Source organism: Mytilus trossulus, chromosome 6, assembly GCF_036588685.1.
Source record: "Mytilus trossulus isolate FHL-02 chromosome 6, PNRI_Mtr1.1.1.hap1, whole genome shotgun sequence".
In the NCBI taxonomy this organism is placed as follows: Eukaryota; Metazoa; Mollusca; class Bivalvia; order Mytilida; family Mytilidae; genus Mytilus; species Mytilus trossulus.
The window spans coordinates 88886242-88913939 of NC_086378.1; the positions used below are offsets into that span (position 1 = coordinate 88886242).

A 27698-nucleotide genomic window follows, 5' to 3' on the forward strand; every position below is an offset into this window, starting at 1 on the left:
TCTCATTAAAATCTATCTTATTTGTTTATAATAATCATGATAATAATACATGTAAGTCTCATGATCTTATTTTAATCCGCAGACAACAATTGCAAGGCATTCCAAAATCAAATTTCCAAATAAAAGGTTACAATCATGATTGCACTTGCTTCCCATGACAATGCACAGGAACATAAAATAAAAGCTGAATAAAACACATAATTTCAAAGGTGTGAAAATCTATATTTTATTAAAAGAATTGAATGCTTCTTTTGTAAGTATGAATCTGGATAAGAAGTCATAACTATACTTCATTTTTTTAAGAGGCATTTAGCAATATTGTTAACTTTTCTAATTTCCCCATAATTTAGAAGTTTAAAACCCAAGGAAATAAGTGACTTTTAACCCTTTCAACGCTACACAAAAAAATAGAAAAATGGTTGCTGCTGCTGCATTTTTTGTGTGTTCATTCATTAGAACAGTATATTCCTTTTCAGACTGCTGTATCTTTTTTATTATAAGAGATACAGAGAAAGTTATTGCATGAAAAATGCTCAGGAGAGTATGAACTGTAATGTCAGGCAGTTATTTCAGTAAAATTTTTATCAGGTTACCTGCATTTTCAGGTAATTGACAGGTAAAAGGTGTAATTTATTACATTTGTGTTGAATTTTGAATAAAAACTACTTTTAGTCTTCATCTATTTTGTTGTTTTATCTGCCATATAATAAAGAAGACATCAATTGCTCGATTTCGTAGCGCATTGCACCATACACAACGGATTATGTAATCGTGGCACAAATCAGTGGCTTTGTTCTCAAAATTTTCAGTCAACCTCCGTTTTCCCCCCTTTTTCTACGTCTCGTAATGATCGATTAAATCATATTTCCCACACAAATTGAATGTAATAAACACGTTGAGGTAACAAGAAACCTTTTAACTAATCCTCGTTGTAAGTTTCCCCATAGAAATGCTGAAATATTTCCATATTTACAGCTTCGTTTCCGATTTCCGCCATTTGCATTTGTCAAAATATTTGTTTTTATTTTCCTTCAATTATCCTTCTACTGCATGATTTTACAATAAAAATTGCCGGGATTTCAAGCGCAAATGAGACCTTGTATATCCTCGATTCATACAAGGAAAAATTAGAGAGGACCCGAATGAAAACCGAATGGTTTAAGAGTCCTTACGAAAAATCCGTTGTCATCGCGGCATATGCCGCGAATAGCAGTGGTGGACGGCGTATGTCATCGCGGCATATGCCGTGTATAGCGTTGAAAGGGTTAAGTGTATGTGGTCTGACCTCCAAAAGAAAATTGTCCAATCAGAAGCCTTAATAAAATTGTCCAATCAGAAGCTTTAATGGAATTTTCCCATCAAACACAGTAATGCAAATCTCAAGGTAAGATTTCAATGTTGACTGGCCTTGGAAAGTGGTATATTACATAAAGTAAAACATGTGATGTTTTCTTCAATGTTTTACTTTCTAAAAAAATCATAAATTAAACTTTAATTAGCGCATCTAATTATCAAGTCACTTTGTAAGCAGTAAGTTAGTATTCTGATATTTTTATAAGTTGATGAGCATCAATTGAAGAAAAGATCTACTTTCATGATCAGTATTATGCTTCCATCTTTGGCAAACACATATGTATATAATGCTGATTGAAATTAATATAGATTATTTCTAAGTCTATCATATACTGCTGACACTAAATCAATTATTACAAAATCTAATTGACATAATATAATCCTCAACATTAAGTTTGGTATTTTAAGCAAAAAATCTGGAAAGTTTCATTTTTTCAAATACAATAAAAAAAAATATGCAACAAATTCTTACCAAAACATTACAACTTTTATCATATATATTAAGTTTACAATATTTCACTAAAAATAGAAAATAAGTACTGTTATCATCCATTAATTCAAATGCCATTGGTTGGAAATTTTCAATTAAAATTAAAATTGATCTACAATGGACAAACAGCTCTAATATCATTGTTCATCAGACTAGATACCAATGACTTTTATCTACAACACCATGGCTACAGGTCAATAAAATGACTACTATTTTTTTCCACGTTTAAATTGACTCCTTTTTAATTGGTAAATATTAAATGGCAGTATAGCGCTTCATGTAATTTTTGGTTGGAAAGCATCCTTAGACAGATCACATTATGAAATTCCTACACAAGAAATCATCAGCACTTTTAAATTATACACCCTAACAATGTATAAAACCTTATAGATGTATCAGTCTTGTTGGTAATATAATCAATATACAACTTGGTGGTCGTCATAAAAACACGATAATGCTATGATGATGATTGCACACTCGGAGTAGGGAATCTAATTAACCTTCTGGAGTCATAGTTCACCAACCTCTGACCTACTAGATATCTGAAACAAAATAGCAAAATTATTTAAAATTACTGTGTCATCTAGTTTTACTTATTAATAGGTATTTTGCAGATATTTGAGTATAATTTGCCGTATTCAAACCAAAAAATATAAAATCATTTAATTTTACATGAAAATAAAATTTCAACATCAGAAAGCACAAAATTATAAATGGTGTAAATAAATAAGAATAAGATATTTTCTATGATTAATTAATATGAAGTACTGTCTTTTGAGTCTCAATAACCAGGAAAGCCATATTGTGATAAAATCTATGTTAGCAGTTATTAGTGAAAGATTTAAATTATCTTATGTCTCAATTTTACTTTAAACTTCCTGGTTACATCAATTTCATAATTAACATTCTTTTTTGTGAAGATATATATTTTAAATCTAACTTGACAATAACTCAATCAGCACTTGCTTAGACTGGTTTTTAATTCATCATTTTGTTAGATTCACAATCCCATTCATTCCTCAAGTTTTTGCATAAAAACTGCAGCCATATGTTTGATCAACAAGATAATCTTAAAAATATGGTTTTAAGTATAAATTTGCCAACAACCCTGTATGATGAGTGATGTCTAACTCATACCACTATGCACCTTAAATATCTGTCCTGCTGCAACACTTTCAAATTGAGTTGGTAGAAATCATGTTAACTTTATCTTAGTTTCCCTGTTTTAATGAATTTACACTAAATATTCTGGGGCCCTTTATAGTTTGCTGTTGGTTGCGAGCCAAAGCTCCGTGTTGAGGGCCGTACTTGGACCTATTATAGTTTACTTTTGCAAATTTTGACTTGGATGGAGAATTGTCTCATTAGCACTCATACCACATCTTTTTATATCTATTTATTGTATATATGTTAAATATAGGCCTTTCAAAATAATTCCTGTAGAGTTGTACTTACTTATCATTCTTAATATGTTCATACAATCTCCTGAACTGTCTAGCTTGGAATACTCCAAATAACACAATAATTAAACAGGCCAACAGGCAGGGGTAAATACGTCTCAGTACTAGAACTTGTGCTTCATAACCAAAACCTGTAGAAATATAAAACGCTGATTAAAAAATTTCCAGCATATACTATATGAAGCAGTCATTTTCATTTATATTTTTGTTGGGGTCTTTTTGGCAGTCACATGATTTTTTCTATATATGATGATGTTTTGATGTCATTTATTTGTTTGTCTCATTGAATAATCACACACATTTTATTTTTTTTCTAATAAAAATGAATTAACTGTTTTCAAGAAGAAATACATCCCTCTCCCAAACCTTATTTAACACTGAAAAGAATAATAAAAGATATAAAAACACCTCACCTAAAAATGGTACAATACTATTGGCCACTACATAAGGGGCCGCCAATGACATGCCCAGGACACCTATCACAGGAGCACACAGTTTTGTAATGATGAATCGCAGGTTGATGTTTCTTATGCCGTCATTATATATCTGAAATATAATTAAAAAAATAATCAAATTTAAAATTTCAGTTTTTCAAATTCACAATAAGGGACTTGGAAAACTAATACATTCCTAAAAACATCTTCTTATGTGTTAAAACTTTTAGTAAAAAATAAAATTTCAATACTTTTAAAATACTTGGCTTTGTTTCCAAACAGTAGCGCATAAAAGCTTACCTATTCATATACTAATTGACATAAATTATTGATTTAAATGTTACAATTTGAGTTTTAATGGCAAAAATGACATATCAAATAAATTCTACCTCAATAAATTTAAATATGACTATTTTTGATAATCCTTTTCAATACTTTTTTATCTTTTATATGAAAATGAACGTACAATGTAGGTATCTGAATGGTTCTTTTGGAATAATGTCAGGTTTTACTTGATATATCATTATAATATGAGATATTTCTTTAAAGATATATGAAGATTGATAATTTGACCATGAGCTGTTTCATGTCCTTTTTAACATAACTCTCTGTCTCAGAATTATACATATGAGTCAGAAAGACATTATGCATGAGCACATATACATGTATAATCTTAAAGAAATGATAAAAATATCAAAAACTAATTTGTTTGTTATATAAATAACATACCTGTTCTATGACTCGTTTTAACCACCATTGTGGTCCCATCATTGTTATTGCACAAACTATCTTGGCATGGAGAACTCCTAGAGCCCAATCCTGTGTAAAAAAAATATAAAAATAAAGTTTGTTGTAAATAAAAATTTGTTCATCAGTGTTTTCTTTTAATAAACAGAACATAAACTTATTATGCTTGTACACAATCTATGATATGCTTGTGAAAACGAAAATTTCAATTAATGAACATTTAATATTGAGTTTTTTGAAAATCTGTTCTAAGAAACTAAGAAATTATCATTTTTTTTTAGTAAATGACAATGCAAATCTCATCAAAATTAAATCCAGCAAATCATTTTGAACAGTAATTTTCACTTGAACATGTACAATTGTTAAATAAACAGTAAATCAGACATTTTAGTATCACTACTATAGATCTAAGTTTGAAAATGGCAATAAAATTATAGATCACTAAAAACTGTGTGTTAGATTCAATAAACTCACCTGCCAAGGAAAGAAAATAGGAGACTGGTCAAGAGGTACTCTGAGGGGAGCTACAATGACTAATTCAAACAACAGTCCCAGGAGTAAAGGAACAAAGCCTATCAGTAACGCTGCTACTATAAAACACTTCATGGCCTGAAATATACCGAAAAGATATTAGCAACACACATGTACACCATTCATACAAATTATGGATCTGCATTCTACTTTTACAATATGGTATGGAGTTAATGTTGACAAATGATATTTTTTTAACAAGTAATTTAAATGGTCAAAAGAAAAAGTATTTCAGTATTGCTAAAAGTAGAAGAATCTATTGAGCTCGTCCTTTGTTTTATTGATTTTGTATTTATTGAATTTATTAATATATTCACTTGTTTGTTTTCATATATCTTTTGATAGACTTAAGCCATTTCAATAGATATTTTATAGTGACTCAATATGTTTGCATGTGTTTGCCCCTGTCCAATAGTTTTACAATAGTCATTTTTTGGGGCCCTTTATAGCTTGCTGTTCCTTGTGCGCCAAGGCTTCGTGTTAAAGACCTTACTTTGACCAATAATGGTTTATCTTTACAAATTATGACTGGGATGGAGAGTTGTCTCATTGGCACTCATACCACATCTTCTAATACATCTACTTTAAGTATCATGCCAATAGTTTACAAAGATATACCTACATGTCAAAGGAAAATTTTAGCACTCTTACTGCACTTGGACTTTTTGACAAGAATCATGTTTTCATGCACATTATTATACAGCATAAAGTGATTATGAAAATTTTACTTAAATCTATTAAAAAGAGAACATTTATGGGATCAAAATATAACTGAGGTTAAAATACTAAGATATTTGGACTTACAAGAAGGAACCACTCTTTGACCTTATTGAGTATAGCCGCTGTTCCCTGTGGTATCCAGTTGTACATTACAGTACCTATACGAAGGAACATCCAACAGATATACAGTCCACATGCTGCTGTATATAACTCATGGACCTTAGCCTCTCCCATCCACAGGGCCATCAACTGACGACCACACCATACTGAAATGTATCGAAGTGTACATTTCATTTTAAGAAACATCTGATCCTTGTTTGATAAATTTTTTTAAAGATCCTTTTTTATTTAGAATAATACCAGGATGTTATATATAACCTGGTTTAAAGGAGTCTGTATATCCAATCTGAGGCTCGATTTTCATTTACAAACAGTGACATATTATAGCAATTATTTTGATAGGCAAGCACATGTCTCATACCATAATTATGAAACTACCCCAATATAGTTTTTTTTCCCAGAAAATGTCAACATATTTTACGAGATCAAAGTTTTACATATTGAGTAAGGAAAACCATAAAATTGAGAATGGAAATGGGGAATGTGTCATGGAGACAACATCCTGACCAAAGAAAAAAACAACAGCAGAAGGTCACCAACAGGTCTTCAATGTAGCGAGAAATTCCCGCACCCGGAGGTGTCCTTCAGCTGGCCCCTAAACAAATATATATTAGTTCAGTGATAATGAACGCCATACTAATTCCCAAATTGTACACAAAAACTAAAATTAAAATAAAACATCTTTCATCTAGCATATATATGGGGAAAAAAAACATTCAAATCATATCTGCATTCAAACTGGTGTTTTTAATTTGTGAAAAATTAATGCTGGTAAAATATATGATATACATGTATGGTCAATTAACTCCCTTGGCCACTTTATTCAAAAGAATTGTTTAGCATAGAAAAATTACTTTCATATTCCCTATAACTTCAATACCATTATCAAAACTCACCAGGTAAAACCAAAGACAAAAGACTACAGAAGAATAAGGTAAAACACATCAGCAACACCAACAATACAATCTGAAATTAGAAAAGTATACAAGGTTACAACAATCTACTCAAATCATCTGTTTTCATCAGCAACTATTTCCTGAAGAATTACTCAAAACTTCAGATTAAAACAAAAAAATTATATACGAAGAATAAAAATATGGATAGCAAAAATATTGTTAAAAATACTACTTTCAAGTTGTAGTGGTTCTGATTTAAACATGATATTTTTATTTTTTTGGTGCAAGATTTCATTTTCTTTCTATATTACAGCTACTGAAGGATGTTACATGTGGAGCAGGATCTGCTAAGCCTTCTGGAGCATGGAGATCACCCCTGTATTTTGGTGGAATTAAGGTAGATCATAAGTAAATGTTTTTTGAGACAGAATTTTCTTATAATTTGCCAAAATGAAGATTTTACTGTGCTTTTTTCAAAAATATAATAAAAAGTATGGGTCACCGTGCTATTTTTCAAGCTATGAGTTGTTGAAAATTGCCTAAATTTGGTTAGTTTGTTCACAAAAAAACACATAAGCGTACATACAAAATATTCTATGAAGAACTTTTAAACAAATTGTGAGAAGATAGTTTTCATAATATGTTTTAAGAAAATAAAAAGTAAACATGGTGTCACTGAACTTGTTTTCATGCCACAAGTAAAAATAAAAAATTTCCCTATTAGCCCAGTATAAATTTTGTACTAAAAGAGTTATCTCCCTTAAGGTGGTTCCTAACACTACAGGGAGATAACTCTGTAAAGTCAGCAAAACGTTTTAATTACGTTGTGTTGTAAAGGGAATATTAAGCTTCTCAGTGATCAAAATTGGTGTTTGTCAAACTGCTATATAACCAGTGTAATTTTTCTGATAAAACGCTTGGTTCAATATTTTTGAATTTTTTATATTTTTGTCAAAGGTTCAAAGTAAATGCTTTGACAACATTTTATGAAAATTAAATGAGCCAAAATAATTTTAGTGAAAGTGTTGGGTACCACCTTAAATGGCTCATTTGAAAAAAATGATTTTAAAAACCAAAAAGGTTGATATTTTGAATAAAACAATAAATTAACCAGTTTTCTTTATATAAATAAACAGTCTAACCATTAAATTGCAAATCTGTTTCCAAATTTGCTGATTTGGGCAAATAACTAGACTGAATTTTTACTGTGATTGTACAATCCAAGATGGTGGTACAACATGAATCTACCTTAATGTTGTTCAGTCTTAAGTTTTATATGTGTGTTTCGTGTACTGTTGTTTGTCTACTATTTTTTTTTTTAGAATTTGCCATGACATTTTCAGTTTATTATTTCACTTGTGAGGTTGAATATCCCTTTGGTATCTTTCACATTTTTTTGCTTTTATTCATTCAACTAAAAACATATTTCACATACTCTAAAATGGAATATTGAAGGTCTTTTATAGGCCTGGAATCCAGTTGGCCCACCTCCCTGGAGCATAGCCTGGTGAGCAGCTCCTAATCCTCCTGGCGGAGGTTGTGGCAGATTGGCCGGGGCTGCGTGCTGAACAGGCTGGTCACCCTCTACCACATTGTCCTAAAAAATATTGTACAAATGTAATAACATGTAGGTCCAAGTGAATAACATTGGACAGACTATACTTTTGTTATGTAGCTTCAACATGTAAATTATCCTTTATTTATTTCTATTATCATGGTAAAACTATATACTTTTCACATATAGATTTAAAAAATCTTTCACAAAAAATAAGAATGTGAAAGAGATTAGAAACAGGACACAATATGAAGTGTATGCATAAAACATGTATCAATTTGTTATGTTATAAAATTGGATTACATGAATCGTAGATATTTCTTTCTTTACTTCTTCATCATGTTCCTATATCTTTGAATTACAAATTTCTAAAATTACAATTTTAATCCAGATAACAATTCAACTTCGGTTGATTTAGTATCTTCACTAACACATCGCCTGTATACTTATTTTGCAATCATCATTACACAAATTGATGCTGTCAGAGCTTAAAATACATTAAAGTTATCTCAATTTTAATGAAACTGACAGAAAAGAACTTGAAATCATTCATTTAAAATATGCCATATATTGTCTGTGCTTGTGCATACATTTTCATAGCATCAATTGTGAATTGATGCCATGGAAATATGTGACATTATCCAATCAAAATGAATGTTACAAGTGATGTTGCATTAGAATAAATACTTACTGCATTGTTTATTGGTACATCCCCAAGTAGATATGATCTCAGGCCAAGAATATAAGCCATGCCTAGCGTCCATCCTCTGACCATACCCTTCAGCCACATCCTGGTGTGGCCTTGTTCCAGTAAAGCTGGTAGTACCACTTGTAGTAACAATAATTCTAAAGATAACTCACTAACTGGGGCATCACTGAAAAACACATATAAATAATTCATCATTTATATTGATGAAAATGATGTACTTATTTTCTTTGAGCCTAGTCTCTCTTGTTCTTGAAATACACAATTTTTAAATCAACTTTGGTAAAAAAAAAAATAATGGCAGTAATACCATACAGCAATCAAACAAATGGACAAATGATAATCAATCAATATTGTTTAACACAGAAAAAAGAAGATTGAACATATTTTAAACAATAGAAACCTATCAAGAATAGGCAGAGCTTCATAAAAATTTGTTGCAAAGTGAATCCATGACTATCACTCTGTAAAAATCTTAATCATTTCATGGTATTTTTCTTTATATTTACAATGGGTAAGCTTTACATCATTTTACCAAATACTAGTTTTTTGGCAACTTTTTCAATTTGTACCACAGTACAAGTGTAACTGTTGAATCATTCACACTGTTTTAAATGTTTTATGCAGTATTGTAGTCACATGACTCCAGGGATACAAATATAACTACCTAGATAACATGACATGATATGGCAGGAATCCAGTGAATATTTTTCTGACAACTCGAACTGGTAACCATAGCATCAGTAGTACTGTACTCCCAAATATAATCTGCCAAAAACAAAGAATTACATTTATGTTCAATTTGTTAAATTTTTATCTGTATAGCCTAGATGAAAAATTTCGGAAATGATTAAAAAAACATATCCCTTTTATATAAATTAATTTTCCTATAAAAATATATAACAATTATAAATAAAACCCTACCAACAAAGATATTTCCAATAAAAACTTTTAGAAGCTAAAATAAGTGTAAAATTCTTATTTAATTTGGTTTTTAAGAAAAAATATTAACAAATAAGCTGCATCCATCAAAATCAAACTTATGCAAGTGCACATATGCATGTACATATATAAGACTGTTATTGATTTTGGAACAATCAATTTTGAAAGAAAAGTCTTAGAGGAGTTTTGTTCTGTTTTTTAGGGTTGATATAACAATCCATTTCAATTTCTATACTTTTACACACTTTTTCAACCAGAAACAGATTAAAAGATGTAATGATAAAATTGAGAAAGGAAATGGGGAACGTGTCAAAGCGACAACAACCCGACCATAGAACAGACAACAGCCGAAGGCCACCAATGGGTCTTCAATGTAGGTAGCGAGAATAATATTCATTTGCATATGGTCAATTTCTTTTTGACACAGCTTAAATGATACCGATCAATAGAGAATGAAGAAGAAATATTTAACATACCACTGAAGCTGTAAATCTTCTGGCATGTCTGTATACTGGCAGGTGAATCATCTGAAAATGATACATTATAAAACTTAACTTAATTAATGTATAAAGAATAATGACAATAAAACAATGAAAATAAAATGTCATTTGAAAAAGTGATTTATCCTATTTCAAGTTATCATCCTATTTTCCATTTCTCATTTGATTACATATTAGCGAATATTGAATAACTGTTCTTGTGGTTTATGAAAATTGAATAAACACTTTATTTGTAGGTGCCTGATGAATAAAACTCTCAAAATTAAAAAAACATGTTGAGAAGTAACAAATATGCATTTTCAAAATAATATATTATTTTTAGACTTTACAACCTTACCTCTTGTATTGGGTTAAATTCTGGGTCATTCAAATTCCTCAGGAACCACAATACTCCTGGTCGGAGCACCTCTCTCAGTAACAAAATAAAGGAAGCAAAGTAGAAAACATAAACCATCCCCACCAACCAATGGATAAACATGGAGGTTCCTGGGGCTAGGTGGAAACTATTCTTCCTGTCCTTAAGGGTGGCATCAAACATCGACTGAAAATATATTTGGAATTATTTTACTGTTGCATCTGTACAATAATTAGTTGTCTAAATCAATAATAGATGGAAAATGTCTAATGCAGCAATGTTTAAGAGATATGATGTCTACCTTCAAGCTATTTATACATAAACATATATAGAGATCAATGTTTAAATCATAAGAAAAATTATATTCACATCAACACTGTTCTTTTGGTTTTTTTTCCCAATTACAAGTAGGAATTTCGTGCTATGAATTATTGCATGTTTATATACCGCTTTTAAAATTAACAACATTATATTTCAGATTGTTTTGGTACATACCAAAGAACATATATCGAGCCACCACCCACAGATAAGAGGGAAGACTCCAATCTCTATGACTACTAGTAACATCACTTTAACTACAATGTAACATAGGCCTAGGACTCTTCTGAACCTACAAAATATAAATGTTGAATCTAATCTTTTCATACAAATTGTAAGTTGTTTGTATATATTTGCATGTCTGTTTTTTTCAGAGACTTGAGTGTTGTTAATTGGTAAGGTTCTGTTGTACTGTCCAGTATTTTTGGTGATACTTGTGGTCCTTTTTGTGTACATATTATAATGATAAAATCATGCTTAATTTAAGTCAATTACAAAACCTTTCAATGAAATTACCATGATAAACTCAAATGAGTAGAAAAGTAGTTTGACTGTCCATTTAAATATTTTGCTAATTTATTCATATATAGACAACATAAATTTTGGCATCTGTTAGAAAAGTGTACAAAAATTTCAGGAGGAATATTTGTGTGTGATTTTTTTTACGAAATATTACCTGAAGAATGTTTCTCAATCATATGGTTTTTTGATTTTTTTTTTTAAACTTTTTAATTTCTTCAAATAAATTTCAAGTTCTGAAAGCTATTACATTGTAAAAACTTCAAAACATAAAATATGTTTGATATTTGATACTCTGTCATCTTATCTTTATAATGGCGACATAATTCATATTTTATCATGTTTTTGTTTTCTTTAGAATATTCAATTGAACAGAGTACTAATGACTTACTTTTTAAGCCTGGCAATGGCACATAACATGTATAAAACTACAAGAGAAAATGCTATAACAATATAGCCAATCATAGTAGTCAAAAGTCCTTCATAATGTGTAGATTCCATCTGAAAATTAACAACAATAGTTTATTATCAACAATAATAATAGGATTAACAGTCTTCATCTGAAAAGAGTACAGTTGTGATCTTGTCTTACACTTATTTTTAGAATAGTATTGTATTTGAACAAAATATCTTCAGAATCTCTAAATTTCAAAGAAAGATAATTAACAATGAGCTGTTCAACTAAAAGTAAACTTCTTGTTACGTTTTAAATACATAGTGCTTGATTGATAAATTTGTATGCTATAGGTCTATTTTTTTTTATGAAAGCTTAAATCTAAACTCATTATATTGCATTATTGAAAGACCGATATATCATGTATATCATCATTAATTGTCATGTTAACGTTTGTTCAGGTCGTTTGGGTAATAAGTGTCCATGTGTCATGGTAACTTTTCTTACATTTCAAAATATCATATGATATGATCACTGTATTATTCAGATATTAAAAAGAAATAAGCACAATCACATAAATTCTAAAATAACTTACAATATCATCTAGTCGAAGTCCAACTAATGTAAAATGTCCAATGTGGAAAGGACAAAAGGCTGTAACATTAAATAAGAATATATTTCTATCAGTGAAACAAGCAAAACATTTTTATTTAAAAAAAAAAATTATTACCATTTTCATACCTTCAAGTTTCAGCTTACTAGACGTACAGCAGTTAAATAATTGCTTTAGATATGTACTTATGTTTTGGTTTTTCATCATGTACTACCATCCCATAGTAGATAGTAACAAGAGGCTCTCAAGAGCCTGAATCGCTCACCTTAATTTTTTTGGTTAAATTTCTCATCAATGATTATTTTGGCTTTTCAATTTATTTAAATGTTCTTTGAATCGTTCTATTTTCTTCAAAAGCAAAAAAAAAATCATTTTCTCCTATGTTCTATTTTAGCCATAGGTGCTATGTTTCTTGACATACAAGGAAAAAAAATATAAAATTCATACTAGATACTCTGAAACTCATTGCCATGACGGCCATGTTTTGACGGCCATGTTTTTTGACGAAATAGAAAATAAAACACAAACTTTATTTTATACACCCTACTGATCATTCAGTTGAAGTTTGGTTGATTTTGGTTGAGTAGTTTTAGAGGAGAAGATTTTTTAAAGTTAGCAAATATGAAGAACAAATTGTGAAAAATTGTCATTAAAGGACAATAACCCCTTAAGGGGTCATTTGACAATTGTGATCATATTTACTTATTTGTAGATCTTACTTTGCTGATCATTTTTGCTGTTAACAGTTTATCTTCGTCTATAATAATATTCAAGATAATGACCAAAAACAGCAAAATTTCCTTAAAATTACCAATTAAATGGCAGCATTCATCTGAAAATTTCAGGGCTGATAGATCTTGACCTAATGAACACTTTTACCCCTGTCAGATTTGCACTAAATGCTTTCGTTTTTGAGATATAAGCCAAAAACTGCATTTGACCCCTATGTTCTATTCTTAGCAATGGCGACCATGTTTGTTGATAGATCAAAACTTCGGATACAGTTTATAAACTAGATACCCTAAGGAACATTCAGTTTAAGTTTGTAAGTATTTGGCTGAGTAGTTTCAGAGGAGAAGATTCTTGAAATAGTTTACGACGACAGACGACGACGGAAGACAGACGACGAAGACGACGGCCGCCAAGTGATGGCATAAGCTCACTTGGCCCTTCGGGCCAGGTGAGCTAAAAATAAATTGACTATACATGTTAATGTATTAACAAAGAAAAATATTATTAGTATTGTTTGAAAATATTGATTTGTAGCCATATTAAATACCAACTTTGATATAGGAAGATGTGGTGTGAGTGTCAATGAGACAACTCTCCATCCAAATAACAATTTATAAAAGTAACCATAATAAGTCAATGTACGGCCTTCAACACGGAGCTTTGGCTCACACCGAACAAAAAGCTATAAAGGGACCCAAATTTACTAGTGTAAAACCATTAAAACGAGAAAACCAACGTTTATATATACAAAAGTTTATCCAAGATCTTCCTTCTATGAGACAATTTTCAAAGTTTTTTCTCTGGCCAGTAGAGATAGATTGTAATGATGTCATTAACTGTTGTCAGTGTTGTCTTAGAAAGTAGCAATACACAGATCATCTATGATCTATCAAACTGAAGAAGATCGGCTACATCTCATCTCAGAGCTGTCAACTTTCGATGAGATTGAAGCCAAGAACCTCCTTTTCAGAACCAAAGGTATTCAATAATTATAACAAGCATAAAACTTTAATGATTTACTGATATCAAGCCATTTAACTGTACAACAAATATATATTAAAGAAGATAAGACTTACCGAATACCAATATAAACAATGTGTTCAATGAAACCACCCAAAATACATGTTCCTGAAAAATTACATAAATATTATTCATCATATATATTAACCAGACTTTGAGTAATATTTGTTTTTCTAATTTTGAATTTAATACAACTAGAAAACTGACATGTCAGCAAGTGCATAATCTACATAGTTTTGTGTCAAACAGAAGAAAAACAGTCAATTCATGCAAACAAAGCCATACATTTTCAGATGGGTTCTCCCTTTTTTTGGTGTGTACACTTTCATAATACATTTGTAATAGTTTAAAAGTCCTGACGTAGTTTACAAATACAAAATAGTAGTCGCATTCAGCAATTTTACAAGATAAGTCTAAGTCCATTTATTATATTTAGTAAGATTACAAATTTTATTTAGATTTTTAATAATTAATTGATAATTCTTTAATTCATTTTTTAAACAATTTGGTGGAGTTTAGTAGAGCCTTTACTTTTTATAAATGATTTGATTTTGATTGCTTTTAATCATAGTTTTTACTTTGTACTTTTGTGTATGTATGAATTTGTGTATATCTTTTAACATGTAAAGCCCTTATACATGAATATTACTTTTATGCCTTTCAGTTTGTTCTTGTAGATAATTGTATATCATACTTATGGTAACAGTCATTGAGGTTTCTTGAGGTGTATATGTATTGAAACATTATGTTTTTAAGATTATTATAGCATAACACATATACTTACCAAAAATACCAATGATCCATCAAGTCCAAGAAGCTAAAAAGAAACATGCCTGGCATTATTTATAAGATATCTACCAGAATAAAATAAATTAATAGAATAAATTATTACAATACAAGCTTTAAAAAACTTAACCATTCTGTCAGACAGTTCTGATAGGAAGGTGAAAAACTAAAATTGATAAAAATGTTATATCATAAAATATATCAAATGTAATATTTTAACAAATAGTTTGTGACAGTAAGGGCCATATAGTAGTTTATGAACTAGGCAGATATCTGCCCAAAACTGAATGGATTTAAGAAAGCTGAAGACCCATAGTAAGGTAGTGATGACCTAAATGTCTAACAGAAACTGACATATATCAAAACGGGATATTTGTTATATCTTACTGAACTGTTAAAATGATAAAAAAAACAAGTGAAACTGCGAGCTACTGCTCACTGATGATACCCCCGCAGCAAGTGGATAATATTAATAGTGTAAAAATATGCAAGTGTTCGGTAAACAGGAAGTTGTCGAGTGATGAATCTGAAAACGTATCACATGGTATAGCTGACTTATATAAATCCTGAAACCAAATTTTAAAAAATCCTTGTATTGTAGTTTCTGAGAAAAATGTGACGAAAATTTTCAACTTGGCTATCATGTGTAAAATCATACAAGTGTTCGGTTTAATAACAGGAAGTTGTCAAGTAATGGATCTGAAATCACATCACATGGTATAGCTGACTTAGATAAACCCTGAAACCAAATTTCAGAAATCCTTGTATTGTAGTTCCTGAGAAAAATGCGACGAAAAATATTCATGGGACGGACGGACGGAAGGACAGACAGAGGTAAAACAGTATACCCCCCACCCTTTTTTTAAAGCGGGGGTATAAAAATCCAGCTGGATAAATTATGAAATACAGTTTTATATTATTTAAAGTAATTATGTATCTTACAGCTTATTGTACAAAACCTTGAATAGAATAGAATCTTGAAAAATTCATCACTTTTTTATTCTACAAATTCTACCCAATGAGTTCCAAGGTTAAAATGCCATTTTAGATTTGATATTTCATTCAACATAAGAGGGCATAGATGTTAGTCTCAAGATTTGCTGTGTGAACAAATCTCAGGAAATTTTCTTATGTACTCATCTTAAATGCTTGGTTGACAATAACTGTTACCTACCCGTTCCCAAGTTAATTCTTCTGCTGCTCTATCCCATTCTATAGGGTTCCAGTTTATTTCATCTAAAACAATAAAGGTATTAAGCAATGATTTAATTTTCCTATGCTTAATTAGCATTATTGCCCTTCTAAGTCAATGTTTAACCATACAATATACAAGAGAACATTATTGTCATTTAACAGAATACCTGAGTTAATATATGTTCAAATGTGAAGATGATAATTTGAATCTGGTAAACATAACAATATGAATCATGCAAATATCTTACCTTGAGCAGCATTGTTGCCATTGTTACCACCTTCAATCCCATCATCCTCAACTTCTTCTTCATTCACTTCTCCAGCAGGTGCTTGTTGGTTGTTATCTTCATTTTGATTGGCTGGGGCTGCTCTTGGAGCTCCACCTCCAAAGCCTCCAACTAAGTTATTAACCATCCCTGCATCCAAGAAATTCTACAAAATAATGACAACCACAAAAATTAATAATAAAAAAAATCAAAACTGAGAAAAGCTGAACATTTATAGTGAATCATTTTAACATACAAATGAGCTGAGGAAAAGAAGAGAACAAATAAGTTGTGAAAGAAAAGGAAAACCTTGATGATTTCTAAATCTACTTAACAAAATCTTGAGTTTACAGGCTTTGTTTGTATGAATTGATAATATTGGGAAACCTGTAAAATTACATTTGAGTGTGCATCAGTACCAAGGATCCGGAAATTTTTTCATCTATTTTCGGTCATTTTCATACAACTTAAAAGTTGATGCCCCTTTTCAAAAAATGATTGTCAAAATCACATTACTGCATGAGACTCATTATGAGTATGCTCATACTCGATCGTCATGTTCGTAGCATCAACAAACTTGTTTCACTGTTGCATCGCATTTGCTTCATGATTTGTCCTACCATTTTCCAAAAATCGATCAAGAGCAATTAAGGGAAGGCAACAGTTTAAAAATAAAATGATTTTAATGACTCAAAACGATAATATTCTCAGTTATCACTTATGTTTCTTTCGATCCTGAAGTCAAAATTCAAACCGGATGTAAAGCGACAATACTAAAACGAACAATTCCGGACTCATTTCCGGGATTAGTTTTGTTTACCCAAATCACAGGAAATCATCGGCTTTTTAATATTTTACCTTTAATAGTGCAAGAATATTAATTAAAATAGTTGCACTAGCTTTATTTAGGATGAAATTATTTTAAATTTACGATTAATTGTCTAAATCTGTGGAAGAGAATTTCAAGCATGCGTATTACATAGTAAACAAAGCACGTGTGTTAGAAGTTAAAAAAAAAAAATTCTACGTAAATTAAACCAAGTTTTAATTTAATTTTAAATCATAATTGACAATTGTCTGACCTGTTGGGTAATTAAATAATGAAGCCAGTTGGTATGGAATTTTTATTTCTTTATAATAATAGTTTGGAGCTTGTGATTAATTGCCAGGTGTGAATTAAAAACACAGGTAAAGAGATTAATTAGCAAACATTAGCCAATAGCTCCCAGAGGCATTAATATAGTTATTAGGAGGGCCCTCAGGATTATAACACTTTATTGGAGTGGCAGTTTAATTACAGGAAGTCGATAGATAACAAAACAAAAATATGTTCAAAATGGCGATTTTGAAAGTCAATCTCAACTAAATGACCGAAATTATTACTGTTGAAAAATAAAATTTGACCTAAATCCCAATTAAAAGTTTAGGACATTATAGTTTCAGTTTAGGACATGACTGGCAAATATGACCGTTTCCGGACCCTTGATCAGTAGCAATAATCAAATGAATTTAAGATTTGTTTGGATATCTTCATGAAGGAACTTGTTTATTGTAATTTTTTTTTTATTAAAATTGCTTTCAATTTGTGGTAATTGGAAGCTTGAAGTCTGAACACTGATTTATAGTTCATACAATATATGTACTTTAATAGTTATACTAACATTAACAATTGCTACAAATTATTTCTTTTGTTTATTTTATATAAAATTTTCACCTTGTCAAATGCTTGTGTGTCTATAATACAAGTCATCCAAAGATTGAAGCCTACCTAAACCAAATTAATTAATAAAACAAGAATGTGTCCTAAGTACACAAATGTCCCACTCGCACTATCATTTTCTATGTTCAATGGACCGTGAAATTGGGTTAAATCTCTAATATTGCATTTAAATTAGAAAGATCATATAATATTGAACATGAGTACTAAGTTTCAAGTTGATTGGACTTCAACTTCATCAAAAACTACCTTGACCAAAAACTTTAACCTGAAGCGGGAAGAACGGACGAACGAACAGACGGACAAACAAACGGACCCACAGACCAGAAAACATAATGCCCCTCTCCTTTCGTAGGTGGGGCATTATAAAATAAGTATACCCTTTGTGGATTCTGTCCTTGGTCATCTTGTTCTAACCACTCAGGTCCTCCACCATGAAGAATCTGTTCTCGTAACCATACCAGACTTATAAACGCACATAATGTACAGGTGACAACAAAACATCCATAGAAACAATCTGATGCTATGTTTTCCCTGAAAATAAAAGAATTATGAACAGCATATTAGGTATCACACGAATGAATATAACATTTCAATAAATGACCGTTACAGCTAACTACTGTGTATTAGGAAATCTAGGAAAGTATGTCTTTTTTCTCAGTAGACTTTTAATTGCAAAATTTAACCCTTCTCCAACATTTCAATGTTCCTTTAAAAGCATTGCACATGCCTTATTAGCAGAGCAGAGATTTTACTGCCAAATAGAAGATCTATACAAACATCAAACAAAATCTGAAGGAAAATAATATGATATACAGAATTGGTGTGTACTTTTAACGTTAAGTCTGCTGGTTAAATGCCTGGTTTGTTAAGCAATGTTAAGGGAACCATGATTTTTTATTTGTAGAATTTTTTTAGATAGAAACTAACAGTAACAAGTGTTTTGGTTTATCCTTTTGTTACTTTTTTCTATGATCTGATTGGCTAATTATATACATTATTTCTTTTTCAATTGGTAGTATGATGATGATGATGTTTAACGTCTCAAGTTAAGCATAAAATTCATGTTAGAACAAGAGCATCGAGATCTATTACTTACGTTGAAAGCATATCTAACGGCAGGGTTAACAAAGAGCTGACAGATCCTGTGAACAAACATCTGTATATTCGACCTAAAATAATATGAAGATGTACTGTATATATTAATAGCAAAATAGATACTTCATAGGGATTTTGTTGTAGCTTACAGTGAGCAATTTATATAACATCATGCATCATATGTTAGTGTTCTTATATATCTTTCACCGTTGAATTATACAACCCTTGTGAATAATACTCTGCTTTCAATAGATGGTGATTCTAACTAACAAACTGTCTTGTTCTTTAATAAATCAGCAGAAGGGTTAGACAAACTCACATCATACTTAATGTTCAGTTGAATGAAGAGCTTAATTAAAGTGTTCTTTAAAAAGTTTCCAGATAGTGTTATCTTCTCCACTTTTTTAAAAAGTCACTTATATACTGTTTGGATTTTATTAATTTAAGCAAACTAGAACATTAAGAAAGGAAGATAATGCATGTTATACAGTATTTGATCAAACTTACATGCTGTTAGTGGTACAACTCCGAGCCAAGCAAAAGCTACCAATGTATAATGTAACCAGTATCTGACAGCTCGGCCTATACTTTTCAATAATCCACCAAATATATCCTTTACTGGTAACCTCTTTGGCATGTCAGGGGAATAAACTGAAATTACAAGTCAATTCATTTATCAATTTTTACATTGTAAATTAGAACAGTAAGTGAACTCCCAAATCGGAGACGCCCAGCCCGGAAATACTATTAGAATATAAAATATAAATCTTATAATCCTTTATGGACATCCTGTGTAAATTTCAACAATATCATGCAGTCTTGTACTTTTCTTTTATCAAGTGGTTATTTTTCATCAGTTTTAATGTTTTCATATGATTTTGATCATGAAACAGTGAGCTTATATTTCCCATTTTTTATCTATCCCTAAGCGGTATTGCATTTACTTTTTTTCTTTTTCTTGTCCCTTTGGGGAATTTGAATTTCCAAATCAACACTTTAAATGTTATCAAAATAAACTTACTGGGTGTGAATGCAAATCTATGTTTACATAATTCACAATATTCTTTCCTACTGTACTTCAACCATTGTACCAAGCTGTAATAGAAGGAAGATACATAAATATATTGTAATGTATGAACATGTAGTTGTTAACTAGATAGATCTACCTGCATGTAATAGATAAACACAGTTACCATGGTTACATTGTTAGAGATCAGACCAATAATTACATAACATGTACATGTATAACCATCAATGACCATTTGATTTAGAACATTTGTATCTAAATTACACTGGGAAAACAATAAGTAAACACATATATCTTCTTAGCAGAACTTTTTGTCATTTATACACTACAAATGATTTAAAACAAGAATTTGTCCATAGTACATGGATGCCCCACTCTCAATTTCATTTTCTATTTTCAGTGGACCATGAAATCTGAATCAAAACTTTAAATTGGCATTAAACGTAGAAAGATCATATCATACATGTCATATGGAACATGTGTGCTAAGTTTCAAGTTGATTGTACTTCAACCTCATCAAAAACTACCTTGACCAAAAACTTAAACCTGAAGTGGGACAGAGTGACGAACGAACAGACGAACATAATTCCCATAAATGGGGAATGACTCCATGGGACAAGAATGATGCCCCTGTTTGCATATAAAGTTATAAAGGGACATACCACAAGGATAAGGGTGACTCTACCCAAATTCATGCTTGATGTAAGTTTTGTGGTAAATAGCATTGTGTATAAGTTTCATTATATTTGGTTGAGGGAAACTTATATTTAAGGATATTCTAATTTACCTGCAAACCTACAGAAAATGTGCACTTTTTGAACATCTAAATTCATGTGGTTTTTGGTTTACCTGCATTTTGTCCATCACATTTTTGCCCATGACATTCACTATAAATGCATAGTTTATGACTTAAATATTTTAAGGTAAAATACAATTCAAATGAAACCTACCACTCTTGGTGAACAAACTTGATACTACCAGTACAGACACATGGATGGAACAATGGTTTGTCTGGTGTACTCTCACATCGACATACTCGACAAATATCTACAAAATAAACGTATTTTTATGATGTGAACAATTAGTTAACAAAACAATTATATGCATTTACCTGTTACAGTAATTAAATTAGCTTTCAATGGTTTGGTACATTGCACCATCATTCTTTAGTTTCTGTGAACTGTGAAACTGGGGTCAACACTCTAATTTGGCATTAAAACATTAGAAAGATCATAACATAGAGAACATTTGTACTAAGTTTTAGTTGACTCAATGGCTATGAAAACTACCGCGAGCAAAAACTTTAACCTGAAGCGGGACAGACAGAATCACAGACCAGAAAAACATAATGCCCTAGGTGGGGCAACAAAAAATGTTGACACATCTACAATGTATATACTCCTATCCCATTAAGCACACAAGTGATGGCAAAAAACAACATGCATACAGTACAGTTTTCGCGAAAGCCATCCCATACTCCATACACCGAGTTTTTTCCTGGTGTAACACCAGGAGCTCCGATATCACTCCCTAAATTCTCTGAGAATTTGGGAGTATTCCCTCCGACTTTCGCATAAATCCGTTACCTTTTGTTTATTGTATTAGCGACATCTCTCCCAGTCTGGAGTGACGCGGTGTCACACCAGGAAATTAATTGCCCTAATCCTTCTGATCTATGCCGGCAAGCGACAGTCAAGGTATGCAAGATTTCTTATGTAATTAAACAATTGCATTTCCTGCCTATTGATTATCAGTTTATATCTGATTGCTTGAAACATTGAAAGATTAAATAACTAGAGGCTCTAAAGAGCCTGTGTCGCTCACCTTGGTATATGTGAATTAAACAAAGGAAGCAGACAGTTCATGACAAAATTGTGTTTAGGTGATTTTGATGTGTTTGTACATCTTACTTTACTAAACATTCTTGCTTCTTACAATCATCTCTATCTATAATGAACTTGTCCGTGTAGTTTCAGTGGAAAATGTTAGTAAAAATTCACAAATTTTATGAAAATTGTTAAAAATTGATTATAAAAACGATAACTTCATAGGGGGTCAATTGACCATTTTGGTCATTTTGACCTGTCTTTTAGTCTTAAATTGCTGTATATTATTGCTGTTTACAGTTTATCTCTATCTACAATAATATTCAAGATAATAACCCAAAACAGCAAAATTTCCTTAAAATTACCAATTTAGGGGCAGCAACCTTACAACCAGTTGACCCATTCATCTTAAAATTTCAGGGCAGATAGATTTTGACCAGATAAACAATTTTGCCCCATGTCAGATTTGCTCTAAATGCTTTGGTTTTTGAGATATAAGCCAAAAACTGCATTTTACCCCTATGTTCTATTTTTAGCCATGGCGGCCATCTTGGTTGGTTGGCCGGGTAAAAAAACACAAATTTTAAACTAGATACATCAATGTTGATTGTTGCTAATTTTGGTTTAATTTGGCCCAGTAGTTTCAGAGGAGAAGATTTTTGTAAAAGATATGGAAATTTACGAAAAAAGGTTAAAAATTGACTATAAAGGGCAATAACTCCTAAAGGGGTCAACTGACCAATTTGGTCATGTTGACATATTTGTAAATCTTACTTTGCTGAACATTATTGCTGTTTACAGTTTATCTCCATCTATAATACTATTCAAGATAATGACCAAAAACAGTAAAATTTCCTTAAAATTACCAATTCAGGGGCAGCAACCCAACAACGGGTTGTCTGATTCATCTGAAAATTTCATGGCAGATAGATCTTCACCTGATAAACAATTTTACCCCTGTCAGATTTGCTCTAAATGCTTTGGTTTTTGAGTTATAAGCCAAAAACTGCATTTTACCCCTATGTTCTATTTATAGCCATGGCGGCCATCTTGGTTGGTTGGCCGGGTAAAAAAACACAAATTTTAAACTAGATACATTAATGATGATTGTGGCCAAGTTTGGTTTAATTTGGCCCAGTAGTTTCAGAGGAGAAGATTTTTGTAAAAGTTAACGCAGGACGACGACGACGACGGACGACGGACGCAAAGTGATGAGAAAAGCTCACTTGGTCCTTTGGGCCAGGTGAGCTAAAAATCAAAACGTTGTTGTTAATTCTTTTTATTGCACTGACTCTGTACATTTAAATCTAGTTTTAAAAACAAACTATATTTGATTTTGACTTCCATTTTTTATCAGTTAATAAATATTTAATTTACTAAAAGAAATATAATTGTGTAACAATAAACAGAGACTAACGCTGAATAAATTAGGGCAGTGTTAAGAAAAATTACAGGTCTCAAAATTGTTTATACAAGTAAAATAGAAAGTATTATTCACTATCTGTTATGCTAATAAGTCTACGCAATTTCCATTTTACAATTACAAAATAAAAGTTTTAAAAAGCAAAAGGTTGTTGTTAATGCTTACAATTGCATTAAAGTTTTATATAAAAAAAATCTATACTTGATTATGATCTCGATTTATTTTATCGGTAATTTATATAACTTAAGTTACGAAAAGAGACATACTTGCGTGAAAATAAACGGAAATTAACGCTGAAGGTATAAAATGTGAGAAAGAAAGAAAATAACGTTTTAAAACTTGTATATGCAATATGCAAGAAAAAAAGAAAATACTATTCACCATTCCTTATGCTTATTAAGTCTACAGCTTTTTCTCTTCACGGTTTGTTAGCATTACTTTAGGATAAATAATACATTTCGGCTACAACAGGATTACTTCTATAGCTGCATCAACTCGTCGTTGCATAATATTCATTTACGCACAATGAATGTAAACTTTTGTGTTGTATTTAGAAGAGTGATCTTTTAATATTTTTAAAGCTATTAATTGCCGTGGGAAGAAGATACGCATCTCAATGATCAACAGTGCGTAGTTGAACTTGAACTTGACTTCGCTCACACTATTGAATGCTAAAAATAGTGACATCAATTTTGTCCACGAGATTTTTATTTGGCGGGAAATAGTATCATGTAACAGTAAACTCAGGTGACCTTTCTGGATAACCGTGGGAAAGTTCATTCAAGGTTTAAACTTGCTTTGTAAAAAAATGACATAAATGTGTGTGCGTTAAGATTGAGGCTCTAGAAGGTCCTTTTACAATTGATTAACCGGATTCTAAATTATATTCCTTTTCTGAATAAACCAACATCAGTCTTTTATTTTTACGTTTCTCAGTCAACAGAGGACATAAAACCGGACATTATTTATATGTCCATAGTCAACACTATATATTAATGGTAGATGAAAACAGGATGCATGTAGTTCAGTTCCTGATGGGCGTTGGTAGAGATCCTCTGTGAAAATTTGTCGATATCGTAAAAATCCGATCCACATTTTTTTTTACATATTTCTTTCTTGAAATACGATATAATATCATTTTAATATTTTATTTTATAAACTGTTGAAATACTTCTTTTGATATTTCGCCTAGGATTTTAACAAGCTGTAAAATACGGACGGATTGCGCTAATCCAATTTTATGTTAAATAATTAAAGATCAATAACAGATCATTACGGATAAAAAACACATGATTTTTTTCTCCATATAAATAAATAAGGTTGTGATTATTGTGTTGTGTCTAGGCGGCGAATGTATCTCAGTATTTATGAATATAGGGCTGCCACATTGCATACATACAAAACTATTTGTCACTTTACAGTTTCTTTTTTAAATTCAAATATTTCAAGTCGGTAATCTACCGAGGTAGTGAAACATAATATTTTACATTTCAAAATAAATTGAAAGTATTAAACAGAGTTCACTTGTTGATCTGATAAATTAACTCTTGGGTTTAATTTAGATTGAACATATAACCGTAAAAACATCATTCTGTTTTAAGCCAGTTGATATTAATTATATAATATTGAACTATTAATGAACCGAATATTGCTCATACATATAACCATAAAAACATCATTTTGATTTAAGCCAGTATATATAAATTATATAATATTGAACTATTAATGAACCGAATATTGCTCACTGAGTAGGTCATAAAAGGTTCTGATTGTGGTAAAATCATCTTTGTTGAATAAACAAAAATTATGACCGGATCGGACTATAATGAAAATACAAAATAAGTGTTTTATTCGTATTTTTATACGTTGTACAAAAATGTACGTTGCCTGTCATAAGACAATGACATGGGCATTTACATACCAAAATAATTATCTTATTTTAAATAAAAATGTCACACTGTTATCTGACAATGAAAGGACATATAAATACCGCATTTTAAAGAACACAGGTGCAATCAAGATCGATTAAATGTACAAAGGTAATAAATCTGGCTAATCCGATGATGTTGTCACGCGTCATTAATTTTCAGTTCATACGATGGGCAATAAACCAATTAACAGCCACGCGGTGTTGGGAGAGAATCTTTGGAGGAAATTGGGAGTATAATCCGTGATTCGCAGTGTCAATCCGCTACACACGGAAATCGGTGATTAGAGTTCACGATTACATACTCTCTGGGCGTACTGTACCGTAATAATGTGGGAAATCTGACAGAGTTACATACATGTATTTCCTTCTGTCAGGAATTGTGTTGAAATTGCAGGTCCATGATTGTACAAAGAAAAACAGTCATTCTATTACAAAAGTTAAAAATAATCTAATTTGAGTAAAGTTAATGTTGTTTCCTTGTCATGCTTGTTGTGATTTGATATGGGTAAGGAAAAAAGTAATGATATACATGTAGCAATAAAATCTTATCTCCTTAAAAATGCTTCCACATCATGTATAACAAAAAAAATGTATATCCCTGGAGTCTATTTCACACAAAAAACTTACGACTAAGATTGAGCATAAGACATAAACAATTCAGTAAACTCATGACTCCTAGACTCGCCTTCAAAAAAGGCATTTAACCATTAGTAAAAAAACAAAATTCAGTATTTCTTCAACGGTAAACTGAGTAATTTGATTGCTTACACCTCAAATTCAATCATAAGAACAATAATTTATTCTATTATTTTTTTCTATTTTTAATTTCTGGTTCTAGTAAGATTTATCTAAGCTAAACTACCAAGCATGGACAGGAATCTGATCAAATGAATGAGTGTGAAGATGAATATGGGATACAAATTGTATATGAATTTGATTTATTCGTTTTTCCAGATACAGAAAACTAAATTAAATGACCAGGAGGAAATTATATTTATAAGGAGAACAGTACTAGTTGTGCCCTAAGATTGAGGATGTATATGTAGTAGAGTAAACCATTGTTGAAGGCTGTACAATGCTGTACAGTCCATATAATTGTTAATTTCTGTGTTATTTTGGTCTCTTGTGGAGAGTTGTCTCATTGGCAATCATACCACATCTTCTTTTTTTTAAATTCAGGCATTAAAAATACGCCAACCTCAATTTTTTCTTTTGTGAATATTGGTTGAACCACGGTCAATCTACCTAAACAACATTATTAAACTATAGGTTCTTTCTGTGACATGGGAAATTGAGGAGACGAATTAGAAAGTAATTTCTACACCTTAAGCATGTTATTAAAGTAGGCTTATCGCTTACACTATTTCAAAATCTGTCCCGCTTCAACTTCTGACTTCATACAACAATCACTTTTCTATTGCGGCGTCACATATTTTCTATTATGACGTCAAAATTTACTGGAACTTTTGTGATGTCCAGTAATGGCAGACAAATAGCGATATAAAGGTGTATTATATCACATCTCTTATTTTAACATTATAAATGTTTTCACATCACATTACTAAATATACAAGACCATCATGGGTTAAGAATGGTATTGCCAACCATATTAATTTTCTATTTCTAGCTGCATTTCAACTGTTTAATATTTCTTTTAATTACATGTAACATAAAAAACTGTAAATAATCTTTGCTGGATAATTTCTGCACCTTTGGCTTTGTGATATGGTCTGACTAAACATCAAAATTAGAACGAAAGCTGTAGTGTACCAGCAATCCTTCCAAATTCGAATGATATGTGAAGCATATAGCTTGATTTAAGCAAAATATAATTGTTTCTTCTTCTATCATTAAAACATGATCCTCATTTTACCCACCTAAGAGTCCATCTGGATCCAGAGGCTCGTCCATTTTCGATTTTGTGAAAGTTCAAGGTCAGATTGTCGTTGTCGTAAACAATAATATTCGTCAAATTACTTTTTATTCATAATTTGTGTTTTATTCATGATAATTTTATGATAATTCT

At 30.9% G+C, this 27698-nt stretch overlaps 1 protein-coding gene across 1 annotated transcript; it reads right to left on the reverse strand.

The window, feature by feature from the left end:
* Positions 1–1271: 1271 nt before the first annotated feature.
* On the reverse strand, positions 1272–27594 carry LOC134722171 (E3 ubiquitin-protein ligase MARCHF6-like). The gene is made up of 25 exons (XM_063585745.1): positions 27550–27594; positions 21444–21540; positions 20488–20561; positions 19974–20117; positions 19468–19540; positions 18749–18902; positions 16634–16817; positions 16366–16427; positions 15190–15222; positions 14462–14513; positions 12636–12694; positions 12038–12147; positions 11305–11419; positions 10792–10995; positions 10431–10481; positions 9680–9780; positions 8998–9181; positions 8187–8348; positions 6752–6821; positions 5820–6001; positions 4959–5093; positions 4467–4556; positions 3717–3849; positions 3299–3434; positions 1272–2385 (listed from the first exon to the last, which is right to left on the reverse strand). The coding sequence occupies exons 1-25, from the start codon at positions 27581–27583 to the stop codon at positions 2301–2303; spliced, it is 2724 nt and encodes a 907-aa protein (XP_063441815.1). The 5' UTR covers positions 27584–27594; the 3' UTR covers positions 1272–2300.
* Positions 27595–27698: the final 104 nt, after the last annotated feature.